This window comes from Mus caroli, unplaced genomic scaffold, assembly GCF_978045245.1.
Source record: "Mus caroli unplaced genomic scaffold, Mus_caroli_1 scaffold_2, whole genome shotgun sequence".
NCBI classification, from domain to species: domain Eukaryota; kingdom Metazoa; phylum Chordata; class Mammalia; order Rodentia; family Muridae; genus Mus; species Mus caroli.
In genome coordinates, this window is record NW_028227257.1 from 3,850,876 (window position 1) to 3,873,385 (window position 22,510).

Sequence of the window (22,510 nt, forward strand, 5' to 3'; positions counted from 1 at the left end):
GAGATTCATTCTATCAGCTCTGTTCATCAGGAGAATCTTTGATAGCACAGCTGTGGGTTTGTGGTTGCTGTTTCCTGCTTTGCTCTGAGGCTTGTCTCAGAAACACCAGGTGAACAGTCCTTGCAGTGTAGCTGAACCCAGCCTGAAGGCACCAAACAAATATTGCTTTCTAAAATCTTTCTTAATTGTTAATATTCTGGGCACATTTCCACTGTTGGGACAGATTTAACTCCATTGTAATCTGATTTATTGACTGTGAGAGCCATCCAACTTGAATCCAGGAGGAAGAAGTGGAAATATCTTCTGAGTGCTGTGATTGGAGCTTAAGCAAGCTCCAAATTTGCAAAGCTGTGAGCATAGTGTTACTGCCAACATGGGGGTAGAAGCAGGCAGTTGAATAGCAGAGGTGTGAAGCCTTACTTTCTCCAGGTGGCTTGATGGGAGGACAGACCGGTAAGCAATTGGATGAGAGGCACTTGTGCTAATGAACTTCAAATCTGCAGATCTGGAAAAGGTTTGGCCAAAGGTGGAACCTCTATGCTGTGTCTCTTTAACATACTCTAACCCTAAGGGTGGTGCGCATGTCACTCAAGACTCAATAGCCAATCAGAACCTCCACATGGACCTGCCAGTCAGAAGAGAAGGCGGCTCTTCCAGGTCAAGCTTGCAAGCTCCTTTCTGTAACTCAGCGGTCTTGAGAGTTTCTGTGTGATGTGTTCTGCGTGACTCTACTGGGTGTTGTGAGAGAAGGTTAGTCAAGTTCAGAACTCCAAACATGGTAAGTGCCAGGTCATCTCCTGCGGGGCCGTGGGTGTGGGGAAAAGAGGGGAGTGGGAGAGAACTCGCTTCCGGCCAGAGTTCCATTGCCCTGGGCAGGCGGGAGCGGGAGGACTGCAGGACGCTTTCCACGTGGCCCCGGGTGGCTGTCTGGCCTTGGGAAGGCACGGACCCCACTCGGTGGGTGGTGGACAAGGGCAACTCTAGGCACCAGGTTCCCAGTCTCCAGCATCCCACGCTGGATACCCCGGAAGAGCTTAGGACAGAATGGGGTCCCCGGGGTGGCACTGGGCTTCGGGGCCAAAGGGAGGAGAAGTCGGGGGAGAGGGGGCGCTGAATGGTTCCCACGCAAGCGAGCGTCCTTGGTCAGGTCCGGGGCTGGAGCACAGGATGGCCTTCTGGCGGGAGGTTTTCTTTTTAATTTTTGTTACTGTGTGAATTTGATTGCAGTTTGGCTGCAGGGCTTCCCAAGTATGAAGCAGAGATGGCTGCACTGGACATTGCCTGTATAATTTAATAATGTTCTTTAATTGCAAAGAAAGTCTCTGTGCCTTTAAAAAGGAAAATAAGTGCTCTGGGAGTCTGGAATAGTCTATCGAATTTAAATTTCCAAGACTAGGGCTCTGTCTGCAACTGTGGCGAAATTGCTGAGCCAGGAAAGCTTCAGCTGTCTGAAACATTTGCTCTGTGATCTTACAGTGGAGGAGCTGCTGTTGTCTGAGTCCCAGCTGTGTTTTCCAAGCTAATGAGGGACTCTGTCCATGCCTTTCTATCAGGAACCCTAGTGGAAGGTAGCTTGCGGTTCTTTATGGGAGTCTCTTCAGAGCCATCTGTTGCAAACTGTGAGGAAGGCCAAAAGCCATGTCCTGGTGATTGTAAATGTCTCCTTTGCCAGGCCAGGAGGAGCAAGTTTACTGAGTTATCTGAGTCAGATCTGCTGGTTCCAAGGACTGTGGTTCTGTTGGTCCATGTGGTGATCATAGCAGAGGCCCTTGTCCTTTGACCCTTCCTGAGTGTGGATTAATGGGGGTGTGGGAAGCTCAGTAGCCCTAGTAGCTTGTGGGTTTGGGTACCAAAGGTTTTCCACGGAGATCTCTTGCCAGCCTTGGTTCGAGGGTTCCAGCAAATAGAAAGGAATGCAGGCAGGGAGGGGAAGTTGCAAACCCGCTTCTGCAGTGCCAGTCAACTCCACCTCCGTCTCTGCTGTGCCATGCAGTAATTCTGTGCCACCCTGCACTGAGTAGGGTCCCCAAGTGCACTGGGGGCTTGGTCAGTAATGTTTTTTTTAGATACTTGGCAGTTCCCTTGTGCAAGGTTGTTTTATTAGACTTCTCCTGAATTTGTCCCAGTTCATGCTAGCTTCTGCAAACTTCATAGAGGTCTCCATTTCTTTTCACTTATCCCTGTAAGTAGGATACAAGATTACAAGATGCTACTCTTCTTCTTCTTCTTCTTCTTCTTCTTCTTCTTCTTCTTCTTCTTCTTCTTCTTTTTTTGCATTTTTTTTTGAGACAGGGTTTCTCTGTGTAGCCCTGGCTGTCCTGGAACTCACTTTGTAGACCAGGCTGGCCCTCGAACTCAGAAATCCGCCTGCCTCTGCCTCCCAAGTGCTGGGGTTAAAGGCGTGCGCCGCCACACCCGGCTGATGCTACTCTTAAAAAGCTTACTTGGCATAAGACAGGGGTTGTGTAAGCTCTCCCCACTGCAGCTGTTGTAAATTCTACCTTCTACTTTTGCTATTTTTCTCATCTCCTGCAACCTCCAACTCAGGAACCCATCACTGAGAAATGGCTTGCATTTCAGGGCTCTGAGGCACTTAATAAATGTTCTGGGGGTCTTTGCTTTGTATATCTCCTAGCTGTCTTAAGTAGGACTTGTAATCTCCAGTCCATATTTAAATTGTTCAAAATAACCTGGGGACTGAACAGGAAAGAAACTTATGTGTGAGAGCATGTGTGGAATCCAAAAAATCTGTTTTTGGCTGGCTGGTCTTTGAGCATTAGCCACAGCTGAATCCATGCTGTCATTAAGAAATTTTTCCTAATTAATATTTTAGTTGTATATGCAGTGATTCCTTTCTGGGATGACATGTTAATTCTGGGAGAGCTGTCTCTTCTTCTTATAGAGATGTTTCTAAGACAAGCTATGTTGACTCAGGAAGCCTTGATCCTGGTCTGCTGCTCCCCAGGACAATGACCTTGCTTTCTTCTTGATATAAATTCCTAAATTCTTGAGTTAAAGAATGTAGCAAAAAAGCGTTTCATAATTGCTCATTTGAGTCATATAATGAACCCTCCATTTTTCCACCTTTAGATAAGAACCGGAGCAATGGTTTACTGTTATCTCTGTCAGGTGAAACAGGGAGGGAGATTGTTAGATCATAGATAAAACCATAAGAGAATCTGCTCCAGGTGTCACCATTCTAGAGAAGGATAAGAGTCAGGCAGGGTGAATAATTTTGTAATTTAACAGCATGTATTAAATAATGCATGATATTAAATAAGACTAGATTGGTGGGTGCTTAGTTTGTGCTGGTTAGCTTGAGCCAGTGATAATGAATTTCTGTTTTAGGATCTGTACTATATAGATAGAATGTATCAGAAATGTAAAACACATGCCATTAGCTGTAGCTGTGTCAGATTATAGATCTCAGTAGTTAACAAAGCACATAGGGGCAAAGTCAAACACTATCTTATCAATGCCATTCCTTCTACCAAGAAAGGCCTGATCTTTTTCAAATCAGTACAGTGATATATATTTTCCCAATATAGGTGTGGGTTTGTTGTTGTTATGTTTGTTTTACCAACCCACTGAGGACAATGTGCTGATTAACAAGAGTGCTCCACAGTGTCTGACACGTTGTCCTGCTTTGCTCTGAGCCTTGTCTCATAGCCATTAGGTGGAAAGTGCTTGCGGTTTACCTGAACCCAGCCTGAAGCCACAAAACAAAGTTTGTGTCCAAAAATCCCTCTTCAGTTGCTAATATTCTGGCACTGACCACCTGTGGACAGTTTGGTAACTCCAGTGTCAGCTGATTAATGGGGTATGCAAGCTATCCAGGTTGATTCCAGGAGGAAGAAGGGAAATTGCCTCCTGAGTCCTGTCATTGGAGCTCAGGCAAGCTCCAAAGCAGTGAACCCAGGGGCACTGACCAGAAAGGTGGAGAGGCAGGCAGGTAAGCAGCAGGGATCAGGAATCTTAGCCCCTCAGAAGGGCTTGGCAGGGGATCAGACAGGTAGGCCATTGGAGGAGACGCAGTAGTGCTACTGAACTGCAAATCTGCAGATATGGAAAAGGATTGGCCCAGGCTCGAACCATTCTGCTGTGTCCCTACAGACACTCTGACCCTAAGCATGGTCCTCATGTCACTCAAGACTCAATGGCCAATCAAAACCTCCACATGGAGTTGCCAGGCAGAAGAGGAGGTGATGCTTCCAGGTACTAAGCCTGCAAGTTTCTCTGTGTAACTCAGCTGATCTCAGACTTTCTGTGGAATCGGTTCTTATTATTTTTACTGAGTGCTGTGAGGTTAGCTCAGGCAAGCTTAGAACTTCAGACATGGTAAGTGCAACTTCATCTCCAACAAAGTGGGGGTGGCAAGCATCTTAGCAAAGGATGCTTGTGTACTAGGTCTTCCCAGAGGCAGGATGGTAAGCATCAGGCAGACAGATGGGGCCACCTATGAGGTCCCTTGTGGACTTAGTCTCTCCTTTTGGACCAGGCTGTGGCCTCTGAGTAACTTTATTATAAGCCTGCATCTGGACAAAACCTTTGTGTCAGGGGTTTGTGTGTGGAAATGTACTTGGCAGGATGAGAACCAGAGGAACAGCTTACTGTGTACACTGTCAGGTAAAACAGTGCTGACAAGAGCTAGGTCACAGACCAAAGGAAAGGGAGTATACTGCAGGGGTCATCGTTATGGAGAAGGACCTGATTAGGGCAGTGAGAATAATTTGATAATTTCACAGATTGTATTAATTTATGGATATAATTTAGTAAAATCTGATTGTGGGTGTTCAATTTGGGCAGGTTAGCTAGAACCAGTTGGTAATGAATTCCCATTTCAGGATCTGTATTATACAAACATGTGCAATCCTTGGGTGACATATTTAAGTGAGCTCAGAAATGTAAAACACATGCCATTAGTTGTAGCTGTGTGCGTCACATTATAGGTCTCAGTAGTTAACAAAGCACATAGGGGCAAGGTCAAATGCTATCTTATTAATGACATTCCTTCTACCAGGAAGGGCCTGATCTTTTTCAAATCAGTACAGGAATATATTTTTTTCAATTATATTGATCTTTTTAAATATTAAATTTTGGTATTACTTTTCTGAATTTCATTTTCATTATGCATAGGTGATTTGACCTCTTACGTGTTTCTATTCTCCAATATTTCCCCAAAATTAAGAATTTCATTCCTATTTTTAAAGAGATTTCATATCTGTCTGTTTAGAGAAACATCTCCTGTAGCTTCTACTTTCTTTATGCCATGCACTTAAGACTTGCTTTTAACTCCTAATCCAGCCTCTGCTGCCCAGGGCTTGGAAAACATTCCTACAACTCCTTTCAAACTGGGTTCTGACTGATCAGTGAGACAAAAGACACCAGGGAATGAGTGTTGTCTAACCTCCCTGGGTTGCAGGGTTACAAATTAGGTGATGACAAATAAAGAGGGACAGGTATAAGAGTTGAGTTCACTGACCAACTTTGAAGCTGGTATACTTGCAGCACAGAAGAGGAGGAGGAATAAGGTAGGTGAGGCCTTTCTGCTTTGCCATGAGTTGACATTCACCGTGAGGAGTCAAGAAATCAATTTTACACAATCAGTAGAATTCCATACTGGCCATCTTGGGACATTTCCCAGATTAGCGCAATGACAAATGAGATCACAGGCCCTCTCTGTTACAGCATATTGCTGGCATACCTCACCATCTACCCCAGGAGTAGGACTGCCAATCTCCCAGCTGCCATTCCTTATGAAATCCAATCATTTGGGAACTAGCCTTTTCATCTATCATTAATCATCCTGATCTGGCTCTTGCTTCTGCCCTCCTTTCTCTCTCCACAAGGTCTCAGGTCATGTCTACTCTATATTATCCCAGGTATAACTGGGTCTGGCTATGTTCACTCTTTTGTGTATAATATACTTTCTCCTCCACCATACCTAGGAGCAGTGATGTCTTTACATTTTATTTCTTCATTTTCTTCCTTTTTTTTTTCCCATTAAAAGCTTCTATCTTTAAAATTCATAGCCACTTTTACTTTTAATATTGTTAATGTATGAATTTGATTCCAGTTTGTCTGCAGGACCTCCCCACTATGTAGAAGAGTTGGCTGCATGCATAATTGAATATACAAAGAAAGGACCCTAGGCCTTTTAAATGGAAAATACTTGGTCTGCAGGACTAGAACATCCTTTTAAATGTAAATTTTCCAGACTAGGGCTTTGTCTGCTTGTAGGGTGTAACAGCAGAGCTTGGAAGGTTTCAGCAGTCTGAGTCTTTTGCTCTGTGATCCCACAGTGGAGGAGCTGCTGTTGCCCTGAGGCCCAGGTGGCTTTTCCAAGCTAATGAGGGAATATGGACAGGCCTAACAATCAGGAACACTAGTGGAAGGTAGCTTACAGGTTCTTTACAGGATTCTCCTCAGGTGCATGTGTTACAAGGTGCCTGGAAGACCACAAGCCATCCCCTGGTTATTATAGTAATCTCCATTGACAGTACAGGAGGAGCAAGTCTGCAGAGCTATTTGAGTCTGATCTGCTGGTTCTAAATGGACTGTGGGTCAGAGTGTGGTTCTGTGGTGATCATAACAGAGGCCCTTGTCCTTTGACTCTTCCTGAGTGTGGATTTACAGGGGTTGGAGTGGCCCTGGGAGTGGCAAGGTATGAAACTTAAATGTCACTCTGCACTGTGTATATACAGGCATTGCCTTTGGTGTGTAGTAGGACAACATTGGAAAAGTAATGGTTTGATTTCTAGAATTCCTGACCCTTCTGTATTCAGTTTTGTGTGACTAATTTAATAAATACTTTAGAAGTTAGTAGTAAAGAGCTGATCATGATCATCCTTTAGAAATATTTGATTAGATTCCTTTTACCTTTCTATTCCCTATTGTCAAAATGACATGATTCACAGAACTTCAATTCTTGGTTACAAAAGGAGCTTCTGACATGCAGAAGTTTCTCAGGTGTTGATGGTGCTGGGTGGGTGGATAGGACAGATTGGAACATAATGCATATGGAAGGAATCAGACATTAAGTTACCATTCAGCATTGTTTTGTATACTTCGGTGGGGCTGGTTTAACATGAAATTACTAAGGGTCGTGAATAGCTATTGAGCCATAGTCCAACTTTCTCATCATCAACAATTTCAATGAGAGCTCTGGAGCATGGGGCCTCTCTGTTTGGAAGACAGATCAGTAGTAACTGTAGGGTCAGATTTATAACAGTTTAGGGGTGACGGTGACTTTGAGTTATTTTTATTGGAGTCAGGAAATATGATTTTATTTTATTTCTATACACACACTAGCACAGGTAACATTAGTCAAGTTCACATTGTTCCTGGTGTAGTTGCCTTAGTAATTGAAGAAAAGTGGAAAATTGCTCACATGGAAATGGGCAGAGGAAGCTTTCCCTGATATTGTGTTGCAGTTCTGTGGGCTACTATGAGAATTATGTCTAGGATAACAGATAGTGGTCTTGGTCTTTAGACAGACTGCTTGTTCTTCGGGAGTACTGGCTATGGTTGAGAAGGGTGTGTCTGCCCATACTTGGGGGCTAAGACACAGACATGTGGCAAGAAAGGAAGGGGAGATGGAAAAGGTCTTTTGTATCTGCAGGTAACATGGACAGGTGAGACGAAACTGCAGTCCTAAGGGCACTCTTGCGTATTGGGTCTCAGGGAACAAAAAAATGGGTGAAGGTCTAGCAGCATTCTACATGGTTCCATGTATTAACATCTTAATACTAGGGCATCAGGTTCCCAGAGATCATTTATTTACTTAAGTTTTTGTTGTCCAACTGTGAAAGACTGGATAAAAAGTACTATGTGGGTGGGCAAGGCAGTTAGCGAGTATTCATTTTGAAGTACACCTTTAAACTGTTGTCTCTATCATATTTTTTTATGTACACACGTCTCGAATCTTTTAGGATTTAGTCACCTATGATGATGTACAGGTGAACTTCACTCGGGATGAGTGGGCTTTGCTGGATCCTTCTCAGAAGAGTCTCTACAGGGGTGTGATGCTAGAGACCTATAGGAATCTCACAGCTATAGGTAATATTGTGATTTTTTTAATTTACTTTATAACATGTATGCACAACTTTTTCTTTGTTATTGTTATTTGTTTTTGTAATTTCAATTGAGAATGAGGAAGAATATGATGAATAAATCACTCATGGTTTTAAAGTTCAATGGAGTTAATAACTTAAATACTGTTTAATTGCCAATAATGTAACATACTTTCTCTGGTACTGGGTTTAGGTTACATTTGGGAAGAACATACAATTGAAGACCATTTCCAAACTTCTAGAAGTCATGGAAGGTAATTTTCCTCTGCAAGCTGAGGAGAAAATGCCTATGAAGAAAGTTTAACCTGTGCTACAAGTTGTAAAGAAAACCACTAGGGTACAATAAGCACTGCTTTCAGTCATGGATGTTTACTGAATTTCATAAAATCATATATGTCTATGGCAGATATGTAATTGTTGTTTGCAAGACATTCCATTAGGTCAAAGACAGAGAAATAATGGCTTAACAGATATGTTACTGTTTAAATCAAGCCTAGTACAGCCATGCTATACAAGTATGAGTGTCTTCAGTCTCATATCGCTTAGCTATTGCAAAAGGAACACACAGTGATTAGGTGACAAGTATATGTCTAAAACCTAGTAATGAGCAAATAATCCATAGTATATCTGAGCTCAATGATATACTTGTAATAACATTGCTAAATTTAGTGAGATGAACAGTTCATAAGATTCAAGAATGGTTTTGTGGAAAAACCTTAATCTCTGTACCACATCTCTGTGACAAAAAAAGTCAGCTGTGAATGTAATGTGGAATTTTCACTTGTTATTCTTTTTTTGATGTGGATGTCATAGGTTACGATGGATACAAGCCTTGTGATCATAGGGGCATTGAAAGAAGCCACATACCTTTCACTTTTCCAGAACAATTAGAGGATATGCAGTATAACAAATTTTGAGCAACATTCTAAACGTGCTATATAAGTTTATAAATAATTTGTTTCCGAACATTCCTGGGACATTTACCAACTCTAACTGCTGAAAATAGTAATGAGAATTAAGGCAGTAGAAAATTTTTTTTCTTTTGCATTTGTTCATATTCCAAATGTAGTATTACTCTCCTGATAACAAAATTTGTGAATGCAATCACTGTGCAAACACTGTGAGTTCTTCCTGTTTTTTTTTCAAATATGTGAGTAACCTTTTATAGAAAAAGTATGTTATAAATGTGAGCCAGATAATCAGTACTGTTCCCATTTCATGTATCCTCAAGATGTAAAACAATCCATAATTTAGCAGAACTCCTTTGAATATAAACAAAGTAATATTATGTTAACATTAGATTGCTCTGTTCAATGAAACCGAAATTTAAAACATAAAAGACTCATCAGTATAATCACTGTAAGAAAGATTTCACGTGTGCAAATTTTATTTGCAGGCATGAAAGAAGTTGTTCTGCAGAGAAACCCTCTGAGTTTATTCAATGTGGTAAAGCCTTTGCACGAAGCAGTCATCTCCAAATACATAAACTAACACATACAGGAGAAAAACCCTATGAATGTAACCAATGTGGTAAAGCCTTTACACAGAGCAGTTATCTCCTAATACATAAGCGAACACATACAGGAGAGAAACCCTATGAATGTAACCAATGTGGTAAAGCCTTTACACAGAGCAGTCATCTCCGAATACATAAGCGAACACATACAGGAGAGAAACCCTATGAATGTAACCAATGTGGTAAAGCCTTTGCAAGAAGTGGTGACCACCAAGAACATAAACGAACACATACAGGAGAGAAACCCTATGAATGTAACCAATGTGGTAAAGCTTTTATAAGAAGGAGAGTCCTCCAAATACATAAGCGAACACATACAGGAGAGAAACCATATGAATGTAAACAATGTGGTAAAGCCTTTGCAGGAAGCAGTCATCTCCAAATACATAAGCGAACACATACAGGAGAGAAACCCTATGAATGTAAACAATGTGGTAAAGCCTTTGCAGAAAGCAGTACTCTCCAAATCCATAACCGAACACATACAGGAGAGAAACCCTATGAATGTAACCAATGTGGTAAAGCTTTTGTAAGAAGGAGAGACCTCGAAATACATAAGCGAACACATACAGGAGAGAAACCCTATGAATGTAACCAATGTGGTAAAGTCTTTGCAAGCAGTAGTGACCTCCAAAAACATAAACGAACACATACAGGAGAGAAACCCTATGAATGTAAACAATGTGGTAAAGCTTTTGCACAAAGCAGTCATCTCCGAATACATAAGCGAACACATACAGGAGAGAGACCCTATGAATGTAACTAGTATTGTAAAGCCTTTGCAGGAAGCAGTGGTCTCCAATGCCATAAAAGGTCACATACAGGAGAGACACCATATGAATGTAACCAAGGTGGTAAACCCTTTGAAGGAAGAAGTGGTCTTGAATATCATAATCGAACACACACAGCTGAAAAACCCTATGAATGTAACCAATGTGGTAAAGCCTTTGCAGGAAGGAGTGACCTTTAAAGAGAAAGGACCATACAGGAGAGAAACTCTATGTAGGTATCTGATGTTATAAAGCCTTTGCAGCAAGCATTGATCTCCAAGTACATAAATGAACATATACCAGAGAGGAACCTTTTAAACGTAACCAATGTGGTAAAGCTTTTTCGAAAAACAATAGTCTTTACACACAGAAAAGCACATATAGTTGAGAGAAATGCTTTGATTTTAACCAATGTGGTTAAACTTTTTCAAAAAGCAGTCATCAACAAAATCATGAAAGAACACGTATAGGAGAGAGATTTTTGAATGTTCGCAATGGTGCTTTTATAGCTTTTTCACAAAGCATTGGCCTCCAAATATATAAAGGAACACATACAGGAGAGAAACTCTATGAATATTGGCAATGTTTTAAAGCCCTTCCACATCACAATTATCTTCAAATCTGTAAGGAACATGAGGTGGAGAGAAATTCTCTGAATAACACCAATTAGGGAAAGCAATTGTACAAAAGAGTCATCTCCCAACACAAAAGTATGCACACTAGATAGAAACCCTGTGAATATAGGCAATGTGGTAAACATTTTATAAGTCACAGTAGTCTCTAAGTAAATAAAAGGAGACACAGTTGAGAAAAACACTATGAAATGAACAAATGAACCGAGCCTTGTGCATTAAAATCTTCAAATACATAAAAGAAGACATAGAGGTGAGAAACCCTATGTCTACAAGCCATGTGGTATTGCTTTCACTTGTCAGTCATATTCAAAGACACAAAAGAAAACAAAATGTAGCAAAAGGCTGAGTGTATTTAATATGGTGAAACTTTTTGAATATTTTAGAGTCTTCACAATGAAACAATCCATATTGCAAAGAAATTTAGGAATACAATATGGTGAAACCTTTTTAGATTTCCCAAATCTTCATCATGAACGAGAAACCCATGAATGCATTCAATATGGGGAAGCCTTTAAACATTTCTAATTCTTCATCATCATGAAAATAATCATACAAAGGAGATCAAGGGGATACAAGGCATGTTTCTTATTGTCTTGCTTGAGTTACAGTCCTGATATCCTTTGGTGATAAATATCAATGTGGAAATTGTGAGCTGGATTAAACCCTTTCCTCCCCAACTGCTTCTTGGTCATGATGTGTATGCAGGAATAGAAACCCTGACTAAGACAAATTGGTATCAGGAGTGGGGTATTCCTGTGACAACCTGACCATGTTTTGGGAGGACGGTGGAAGGACTTTGGAACTTTGTGCTAGAAGATCCATTCTGTGTTAAGAACTCTGTGGGATGTTGTGTAGGAGCTTGGAAGATAATGTTGAGAACCGTGCAGAAGATGGAGGCCTGGCTTGTGAAATTTCAGAGGGATAATTAAAGCCTCTTTTCAGGGCCATTGTTCCTTTGTGAAGATTCTGTGGTTCTGGTTAGCTGGGGCTGAAGAATCAGCTGTAATTAACAAGATACCAGAACTACTAGAGTGAAAACTTTGCATTACTGGGACTATTGATGCTGGTTAGCAGGAGCTAAGAAATTAGCAGTGATTAAGAAGAAACCAGCATCATTGAAGTGGCATCATCTGTGAAGAGTTTTCTGAGAGCACAGAGGAAGTGTTCTAGAGATAATCAAAGTTGTACCTTGTGCTGTGGCTGTACTTGGTAGTGTGTAAGTCTTACCCACATGGTACTGGTTTTGAAGACATGAAGGGATAATGCAGAGCAGCTAAGGCCCAGCACTGTGAGAGGCCATGGAAGGCCACTGGTGAAGGTGCAGACTCAGGTGAAATTGATGGCCCAGTACTGAAGAGATCATGCAGTGTTTTGGAGTTGCCAGGTCCATGAATGACCACGAAGAACAGCAGCAGCAGTAAAGTAAAGACATCTGGGGCCTAGACGACAAGCTGTGTGCTACAAAGGACAGGGTTGGAGAAGTGACCCAAGCCCTTGGAGTTGTCCAAAAGATCGTGAGTTGGATCCCAGACATTGGACAGTTGGAGTTTAATTTTTACTTTTGATTGTGACTGTGCCCTGATATTTTTCCCTCTTGAAGGAAGAAAGTATTTTAGTGGATTCCATAGTAAAGAGACTTTTAATTTTAAAAGGCTTTGGATTTTAAAGGATATTGGATATTTTAAAAGGATTGAACTTTTAATATGTAAAGTCTGTGGGGCTTTCAAAGTTGTGTATATCTTGGGGATGAATAAGAAACGAAGGGTTGAGGATTACTAGTGATGTGTTTGTGTGTCAAGTTGACAAGGTGTCAATTATACTGGCTAATTTTGTGTCAACTTGACACAAGCTGAAGTTTTCATAGAGAAAGGAGCTTAAGTTGGGAAATGCATCCACGAGATCCAGCTGTAAGACATTTTCGCAATTTGTGGTCAAGGGTAATGGCCCCTTGTGGGTGGGACCATCTCTCTGGGCTGGTAGTCTTGGGTTCTACAAGAGAGCAGTCTGAGCAAGCCAGGGGAAGCAAGCCAGTAAAGAAACATCCCGCTGTGGCCTCTGCATCAGTTCCTGCTTCTTGACCTGCTTGAGTTCCAGTCCCGACTTCCTTGGTGATGAACAGTAAGCAGTATGAAAGTGTAAGCTGAATAAACCCTTTCCTCCCCAACTTGCTTCTTGGTCATGATGTTTGTGCAGGAATAGAAACCATGAATAAAACAAGGGGTATAAGGTATGGATTGTAAAAAAAGAGATTAGACAATAAAGAAATGAAGAAATAAAAAAATTTTTTTTAAAAGGAGGGTCAGACAGAAACATTCCTTCCAAATTATAGCTTCATTTTCACACCAATCAGGATTTAGGGATAGGGGCTTATGTAGTTTAAAGTGTCAACTGTTATATAATATGGGTGTTATAGTTTAACCAATCATATGGATTTGTTTTATTGTGGTAAAGTATAGGTCTTATGTTTTGAGGGGTACAATGAAAAGCAGAAAGCATTGTTAGAGACAGTCATTATGTTTTAAGAAGAAAATATGAGTAAAGTGAGGTTGGATCTCCACAATACCTAATTCCTGGAACCGAACTTAGTTTCACCATATGAATAAATTCAGGATAATAACAAAAAGGCAATACTTAGGGCCTGGTGTTTGGATTTGATTTGTTTTTCTGCTAATTCCCAATTGTGTATTGATTCTTATGCTACTCCTGTTAAATTCTTCCCAAATTGCATGATAATCCTGTATTTGGACACTGAGATTCCCTGCCCTAAGATGATTGTAAACGGGTAACAAAAGTGCCAGCAGCCAATGGCTAGGCAGGTGACAAAGGCAGGACTTTTGGATTCATGGCAAGGGAAACAAAGAGGATCTCCATGCCAGTAAAGGAATTAGGTGCCAGCTTGAGAGCTGGGAAAGACAGAATACCAGCCACATAAAAGCTGGGAAAGAGTGACCCCAGTGTTCCCTCCTCTGATTGGTTCTGGAGAAGCAAAGATGGGCTATAGATTTAGGAAATTAGGTGTATCACAGGGGAACCAATAGCAATGTGGATGTTTCGGAGTGTCTCAGCCAATGAGCTGATTTGACATATTACATAATGCTGTTTGTCTTTCATTTCAGACTCCAAAGCACTTGTAAGCTGAGCTAAGAAATTACACAGGTGGCATCCTATAGTAGAGCAGAGTAACCAACTGAGTCTACAGAAGGCATCAAACCTATAGGCTGGAATGCAGTATTAAAAACGAATTGGAGATTCTCAAATGAAAAACAAATGCTAAGATGTGAAATTAAGGGATGAGGAAAATTGGATTCTTAGCGGATTCGCTGGTTTATCTGAGCCATCTGAGTCCTCACCAAGCTGTGCAGGTTCACAACTAAAACAAAAGTTGAGCTGAATTGGTATGCATAATTCTTGGATTCGTCGAATGAGCTGGGACTCAGACAAATGCCCCAAGCTGATCCTGACATCCTTGTTGGTCTGGATTTACCATGAGCCCTTCTCAAAGATTTCTGTCTGCCTCAGATAGTTTGAGCTTGGAGGTGCAGTACAAAGAGACAGGCTGCTCAGAAAGCAGCGACAGAGATAGATGGTAGAGGCTGCCCAGAGCTATAATCAGAAAAAAGGATAGAAATCGATGAGATTTGTTTTAATTTCTTTTAAGGAAAAATGAGCAGGTGGTGATTGTGTAAGAGTGTTTGAGGTGATCTCTGTGAAGGGCCCTAATGTCTGCAGAGGATTCTCCACATAGCTGGCACCCCAGCACACCCAGGTCCTTGAGATCACTGGTGAGTGGAACGCAATATAAGTTACAAAAAATCCAGAGGGTCTTGTGATAGCAGGAACAGGGACAAAGGACAGCAGCCTGACCAGCGGCTGGGGTTAACTTCTGGTTGGTGCCACCCTCCGCCCCCCATGCAATCTTTGGCCAGATCTTGGCAGAGGGCCCAAAGGTCCCAGAGGACTCTCCATGCTGCAGGCCCCCTAGCACACCTGGGTCCTTGAGATCACTGATGAGTGGAATGCAACATCACTTCCAAAAAATCCAGAGGTTCTTGTGCTAGCAGCAACAGGGTCAAAGGACAAAGGCAGGCCCTACCACATCCACAATCTTGGGATCACTGAGAACTATTTATGCAGGAGAGCAAGTGGGCAGCAGAAGCAACCAAACTTCTTGGACAGGGTCCCTTCAGGCCTTCATCCTCAGCCAGAAGACAGATCCTACACCCAGAACCCTGGAAACCTTCCCTGCCAGAGGGGAGTCGGCCTCCAGGGAGGGCTCTGATCCTAGGAATCAGGAGGTGGATCTGAACTCCAGACTTCTATGCACCTTCTCTGTTGGTACTTTCTCTTTATGTTACCTAGGTCACATCATATTTAGTGGATAGGATTATAGACAAGACTGTAGTAAGATTAAGGGAGTTTCCCTTAGAATTTAAGACATATTTCAAACAACCAGGATGGAGATTTTTTAATTATGTTTATCCTTTAATTATACTCCAGTCATTATCACCCTCCCATTCCAACCACTTACAGTTTCTCATCCCATATCCCGACCCCTCTGTACATCTCCATGTGGGTGTCCTCACACCCACAACCATTCAACAACATCCTGCCAAGCCTCCCCAATCCCTGGGACTTCAAGTCTCTCAAGGATTAGGTGTGTCTTCCCTCCCTGAGTCCAGGCCAGGCAGTCCTCCTCTGTATATATGTTGGGGACCTTGGACCAGCTAGTGTATGCTGCCTGGTTGCTGGCTCAGAGTCTGAGAGATCTCCAAGGTCAAGGTTTCTTGAGACTGTTGGTCTTCTTGTTGGGTTGTAAGACTCCCGGGAGCCTTAGCTTACCGGGGACCTGTGAGTGAACCATGTGGAGCTGGAATCAATGGAAAAAGCAAGAGGAATTTATTGTTCCACTAAACTGGGGTCATTCCAGACCCTAAGGAGAGGCGGTGACCTCCTGTGCCTATTCGGCGAGCTTTTATATGGTTTTCAGGGGCAAAATAGAGCATCAACCTGGCAGTGGTGGTATACACCTTACATTTAAAAGCTCATAGTGGATTGCCCAGACCCCTTAATGAGGGCAATGCTGCAGCAGGTTTGCATATCAGGCAGAGCATAGGCATTACAGAGGAACAGTTCAGCCAAACACTCTCATTCTTTACATCATTAAAAAGCAATAGGTTGAGACAACAATTTGGTATTTTTTGAGAATGTGCATGTCAAATTGTAAAGACTTTCATCAGTGTCCTCAATTTCTTCCTGTATCACACAAAGGTGTTAATCCTCTAGGAGTTAATCCTCTAGGACTCGTACCTACTCAGTTATGGCAAATAGATGTTACTTATAGATCTGAATTTAAAAAATGTTAAACAATGTACATATGTGCTACATCTAATCCAGTAGTGAGAAGTGTGACAGGCCCCGAAAAACTGTGCTGTCCTGAGGTGAGAAGTTCACGGAAACTTAGTCTCCTGGAATCTTGCCATCATGTATAAAGAATGCTCCAATGTCCTTGCTTTAGTTGGTAAATGGATCTGTGGGCTTTCCCTTAATGTTGCTTTATTATAAGTTCTCCTAAGGGGGCTGGAGAGATGGCTCAGTGGTTAAGAGCATTGACTGCTGTTCTGAAGGTCCTGAGTTCAAAGCCCAGCAACCACATTGTGGCTCACAACCACCCATTATGACATCTGATGCCCTCTTCTGGTGTATCTGAAGACAGCTATAGTGTACTTAAACATAATAAATAAACAATCTTTAAATCACATAATTATAAAAAAAATAAGTGCTCCTAAGTATTGATTTATTTATTTATTTATTTTACATATAGTTAAGTTAGATTCTAGGCAGTCCTTGATCCGACCCTGGGCATGGATAGCTAAGTCACTGCCCTATGCAGGAATTTACCATTATCTAGGAAGAAGGAAGTTTGTGACCTAAGGAGGAACCAGAGTAGATACTTAGAACTATAGATAGCTGAGTTACATCCATATACAAGTGTTTACAATGTCCTAGGGGGAAGAGGAACCCAGACCCCTTAATGAGGGCAATGCCACAGCAGGTTTGCATATCAGGCAGAGTATAGGTATTACACAGGAATAGTTCAGCTACACACTCATTCTTTTTGTTTTTTTTTTCATTTTAAAAATTCTATTTATTTATTTGTTTGTTTATTGTATGTAAGTACACTGTAGCTGTCTTCAGACACTCCAGAAGAGGGCATCAGATCTCAGTACAGATGGTTGTGAGCAACCATGTGGATGCTGGGATTTGAACTCAGGACCTTCGGAAGAGCAGTCAGTGCTCCTTTTTTTTTTTAATATTTTTATTAGGTATTTTCCTCATTTACATTTCCAATGCTATCCCAAAAGTCCCCCATACCCTCCCCCCCCCCACTCCCCTACGACCCACTCTAACTTTTTGGCCCTGCGTTCCCCTGTACTGGGGCATATAAAATTTGCATGACCAATGGGCCTCTCTTTCCAGTGATGCCCGACTAGGCCATCTTTTGATACATATGCATCTAGAGACAAGAGCTCCGGGGTACTGGTTCATTCATATTGTTGTTCCACCTATAGGGTTGCAGTTCCCTTTAGCTCCTTGGGTGCTTTCTCTAGCTGCTCCATTGGGGGCCCTGTGATCCATCCAATAGCTGACTGTGAGCATCCACTTTTGTGTGTGCTAGGCCCTGGCATAGTCAGATGCACTAAGAGAAACACTCTCATTCTTTACATCATTAAAATACTAATAGGTTGAGACAACAATTTGGTATTTCTAGAAAATGTGCATGTCAATTTATAAAAACTTGTCTTCAGTGTCCTCAATTTCTTCCTGTACCACATAATGGTGTTAATCCTTGAGAACACATACCTAATCAAGTATGGCAAATGGATGTTACTTATGTATCTGAATTTAAGAAATGTTAAACAATGCACATATGACTATTGGTACCTTCTCAGGCTTTCTATTTGCAACTGCTTTAACAGGATAAGCAACTAAATATGAAACTAGTCATTGCCTACATTGTTTTTCTATACTGGATGTTCAAAATGACATGAAGACAGATAAAGTTACTGGCCATTACAGTCAGGCATTTGTAATGTTTTGTTAACAATTTAATATTTGTCATATTATTGGAATTCCTTATTATTCTCAAAGACTAGGTATTGTGGAGCACACCCATGGAACTTTAAAACAATTCTCAATTTAGCACAATCTTCAATCATCTGGTAGGAAAGTCTCAAGGAGGCATCATCTGAATCAGGTTAGCCTTTCACAATAGCTGTGGGATACTGTCATAGTTATATTAATTAAGATGAAGAGACTTATCACGGTAAGTTGCTCCATTTCCTAGGCAGGGACCCTGGTTGTAAAAGAATGGGGAAAGTGAACTGTGCACTAGCAAAAATGCTCTGAGCACTCTCTGCTCTTGACTATCAATAGGTGTGCACTCTTGTCGCAGGCTCTTGACATTGCAACATTATACCACCATGGACCATACTACGGAACTATGAGCTAAAATGACCCTTTCTTTCCCATTTGCTTTTCCTAGGGTATTTTATTGTAAGAATAGCATTGAGACGTACCAATAAATTTAAACATTTTGTTTCTCTTTTGAGGATTTTTAAAAATGAAACATAAAGTATATATGGCATGAAAGGCATTGTCCAAAGAATGCCAAGTGCACACATCTCACTAGTCTATCTCTTGATGGACAGCCTCCCTCAGTCTCACTCTCTGTCAGGCATCATTCATTTCTCCAGCCAGGAAACAGCAGATTCCTACTATGCTAACCCTGGCTTGACCTACAGCTGTATATTACCTCCAATCTGAAATTAACTCAGAAAGAGGTTATGGGACTCACAGTGTTCCCAATGGGGTTGTATAAGCAAGAACCAGTTCCTAAGGGAGAGATGACTCCCTGGTAGCACTGCCTGCAAACAGTATAGCAAACTCCAGGGATTCAGCTCCTCCAAGGCATCACCCATGTTGGGTTGCTTTGTTAGTGACTCAGCTAGCTGACTATATCAACCATAATCTGAAAAGCTCAATAATAATTTCTCTCCCATTCACTGGGTTTGAAATCACTTCAGAGACAAGGTTTTGGTTGTTTTGGGGAGTTTGAGAGGGAAAAAAAAAAAAAAAGATCAAAGCCACCCAGAATGAAATGGCTCCAAATGTTGGCCCAGCTAAGGTGGAAAATGAGAGGAACACTTTTTAATCTCCCTATGTCGGGACAAAAGATGAAATGTGACAGGCTAGTTTCAACTCCGAACCCTGCATTCCACTCCTACCTAGCTCGCTCTCCCCTCCTGCCTCCCTCTTCCCACTAGTTCCCTTCTTAATCACTTGCCCCCCCCTCCTCCCAGCTATCTCACTGTCCTCCCCATCCTGTCTTCCACTTCCAACACTGCCTTTCACACCATGATGGACTTCCAACAATCATGGGCCAAGATAAACCTTTCCTTCCCATAATCCTAAAATATTTTTGTTGGGTATTTATTTGCAGCAACAAGAAAACCCACTGATGCTCCAAAGCAATACTTGGGTGGAGCCATCTCCTATCTCTCAACATGCTCTATCTGGAAGGAAAAGAAGTTCCTTCACATCTCCCCAGGATACATTTAACAACAACACCCCATTAAGAACTTGCTGTAAGCATTGTCCAGGGTCAGTGCCTTGGGTAGTTGACACATGAGAAGCTCCTGTGACATCTTGTGAACTGTCACTGCCATGGAGCCAGGAACCCACCTCAGTGTTGGGACATCAGAGCTGGTGCTAATGTACAGACTTCAAGGATGTGCCTGTCTAAGATGAAAAGTGGATGCAGGAAGGACAAGGGCAAAAGTGACAGAGTTTGTCCAAAGAAAAACAAGGCAGGGGCTTCTCAAAAAGCTAGCTTGCCATTCCCCCCTCACCCCCCCCCCCACTCCCATTCCCTGAAAATCCCACAAGTAAGGAAGGTTTTGGTTGCCCTCTTGTGGCGACCTCAAATATTGCTCAATGTTTTTTTGTTGAGTCATGCAGGTGTTACCAGCTAGAAACAAGGTGTGAAATAAAACTGTTTTAAAGGTTTTTGTGTTTTCAAATAATTCATTTACCTTAATAATAAGAAAATCTACCAGTGATTTTATTTGTTTGAAATACCCCTGTGTTCGGACGTATTTCAGGTCATCACCATACTTGATTTCAAATTATGCTACAAAACTGAAGTAATAAAAGTCAGAATGGTACTGACACATAACCAGACACAGATGGAACCACTGGAATAGAAGATCCAGATATAACTGCAAAAGGTCAAATTATCTCTGACAAAGACACACACACACACATACACACACACATTCATACATGAACCCCACTCACATGCTCTCACACACACATACAAGCACATGCTTATGCACCTGTCACATGCAGAAACATACACACATGCATCTCCCATTCTCGGTCACAAGCTCACACCCACATATGCACACATACTTACACATAAACATGCTAACACACAAATGCACACCACATACCTGACCCTCACTTGCACACATGCTCCCTTCCACACACATACAAACACATATACACAAGAAACTCTTTCCCCCACATGCTCACACAAACACAAATGCAACCCCAAAACAACTTCACAGACAGACATTCAGACATGCACTGCCCCATATTCTCATACACACATTCACACATGTAACCCAAGCACATTTGCTCACACATACACATGCACCCTACCTACATGCTCAAACACAAACAGGATCACATACATCTCCACACACATGAAAAAACACATCCCCACAGTCATACACATTCCTACATGCACCCCTACATCTGACAATCAATATTCAGGAAAAAGAAGCCAATCTTTTCACCCTGCACAGACCCCCGTGAGAACAGTCAAGATAGTCCTTCTCCTTGACGATCTGTGTCAGTGTCCTGACTCTAGGCCGACTGACTCTTTTCAGTGCCTCTGGTTGACACGAAGTCGACGTCGGTTTTGGTTTCTTTTTTCTTTTACATTTGTGTCTGCTTTTGTGGTGTGTGTTGTCGAGCTCGAAATGGGACAGACCGTGATGACTCCTTTGACTTTGACTCTTGATCACTGGACTGAAGTAAAGACTAGGGCCCACAATCTTTCGGTAGATGTCAAGAAGGGACTCTGGCAGACTTTTTGTTAATCCGAGTGGCCGACCTTCAGGGTGGGTTGGCCACCGGAGGGAGCCTTTAACCTGCCTATTATTTTCGCTGTTAAACGCCTTGTTTTTCAGGAAACAGGAGGACATTCCCGACCAGGCCCCCTATATCAATGTCTGGCAGGACTTGGTCCAGAATCTCCCACCTTGGGTTAAGCCTTGGGCCGTGGGGCTTTCTGGGATGACGGTGGAGGTCGCAGAAACCAAACCTAAGCCAGCCCAACCTTCGGCTGGTCCTTCAGCACCCCCGAAGATCTACCCTGAGATTGAGGACCTTTCGTGGGCCAAGTCACAGCCTCCCCCTTACCCTCTGCCGCGACCGTCCGCACCCCGTGCCCAGGCCCCTGTTGAGAGACTGAGTAGGGGGGCCCGCAGCGGGGACACGGAGTCGGAGGGGCTGCAGCCCAGAGGGGGGACATGGACCCAATTCCACCGTTGCCTTGCCCCTCCGAGCCTATGTTGGTGGCCCCCCCCTAGGCCCCGATGAACTTGCCCCTTTGCAGTATTGGCCTTTCTCATCAGCTGATCTACACAACTGGAAGACTAATCACCCTTCCTTTTCAGAAAATCCCTTGGGCTTGACTGGGCTCCTCGAGTCCCTCATGTTTTCCCATCAGCCCACTTGGGATGATTGCCAGCAACACTTGCAGGTCCTCTTCACCACGGAGGAGAGAGAGAGGATCCTGCTGGAAGCCAGGAAGAATGTCCCAGGACCAGATGGGACCCCCACTAGTCTCCCCAACCTTATAGATGAAGCCTTCCCCTTGGCCCGTCCTGACTGGGACTTCAACACTGCGGAAGGTAGGGAGCATCTCACAGTATACCGCCGGACTCTAGTGGCAGGGCTCAAAGGGGCCACACAGCGACCCACCAATTTGGCCAAGGTAAGAGAGGTTCTTCAGGGTCCAGTGGAGCCGCCCTCTGTTTTCTTAGAGCGACTGATGGAGGCTTACAGGAGGTATACACCATTTGACCCCTCCTCGGAGGGACAGCAAGCGGCTGTAGCTATGGCTTTCATCATTGGTCAGTTTGCCTCTGATATTAAGAAGAAGTTACAGAGATTGGAGGGGCTCCAGGATTATACTTTGCAGGATTTAGTAAAGGAAGCGGAGGAAGTGTATCATAAGAGAGAGACAGAGGAAGAGAAGCAAGAGAGGGAAAAGAAAGAGGCAGAAGAGAGAGAGAACCGGCGTGATCGCCGGTAGGAAAGGAACTTCCTTTTGGCCGCAGTAGTAGGTGAAAGAAGGTTAGAGAAAGGACAGTCAGGGTACCTGGGCAACAGGGCAAGAAGACCTCCAGGAGGAAAAAGACTACCGCTTGAGAATGATCAATGTGA

General features: G+C 42.6%; 1 protein-coding gene across 1 annotated transcript; it reads left to right on the forward strand.

Annotated features, from left to right (window-relative positions):
• Positions 1-644: 644 nt before the first annotated feature.
• Positions 645-15,708, forward strand: LOC110287259 (uncharacterized). The gene is made up of 4 exons (XM_085831824.1): positions 645-778; positions 7,932-8,058; positions 8,266-8,326; positions 9,469-15,708. The coding sequence occupies exons 1-4, from the start codon at positions 776-778 to the stop codon at positions 10,352-10,354; spliced, it is 1,077 nt and encodes a 358-aa protein (XP_085687950.1). The 5' UTR covers positions 645-775; the 3' UTR covers positions 10,355-15,708.
• The last annotated feature ends 6,802 nt before the right edge of the window (positions 15,709-22,510 follow it).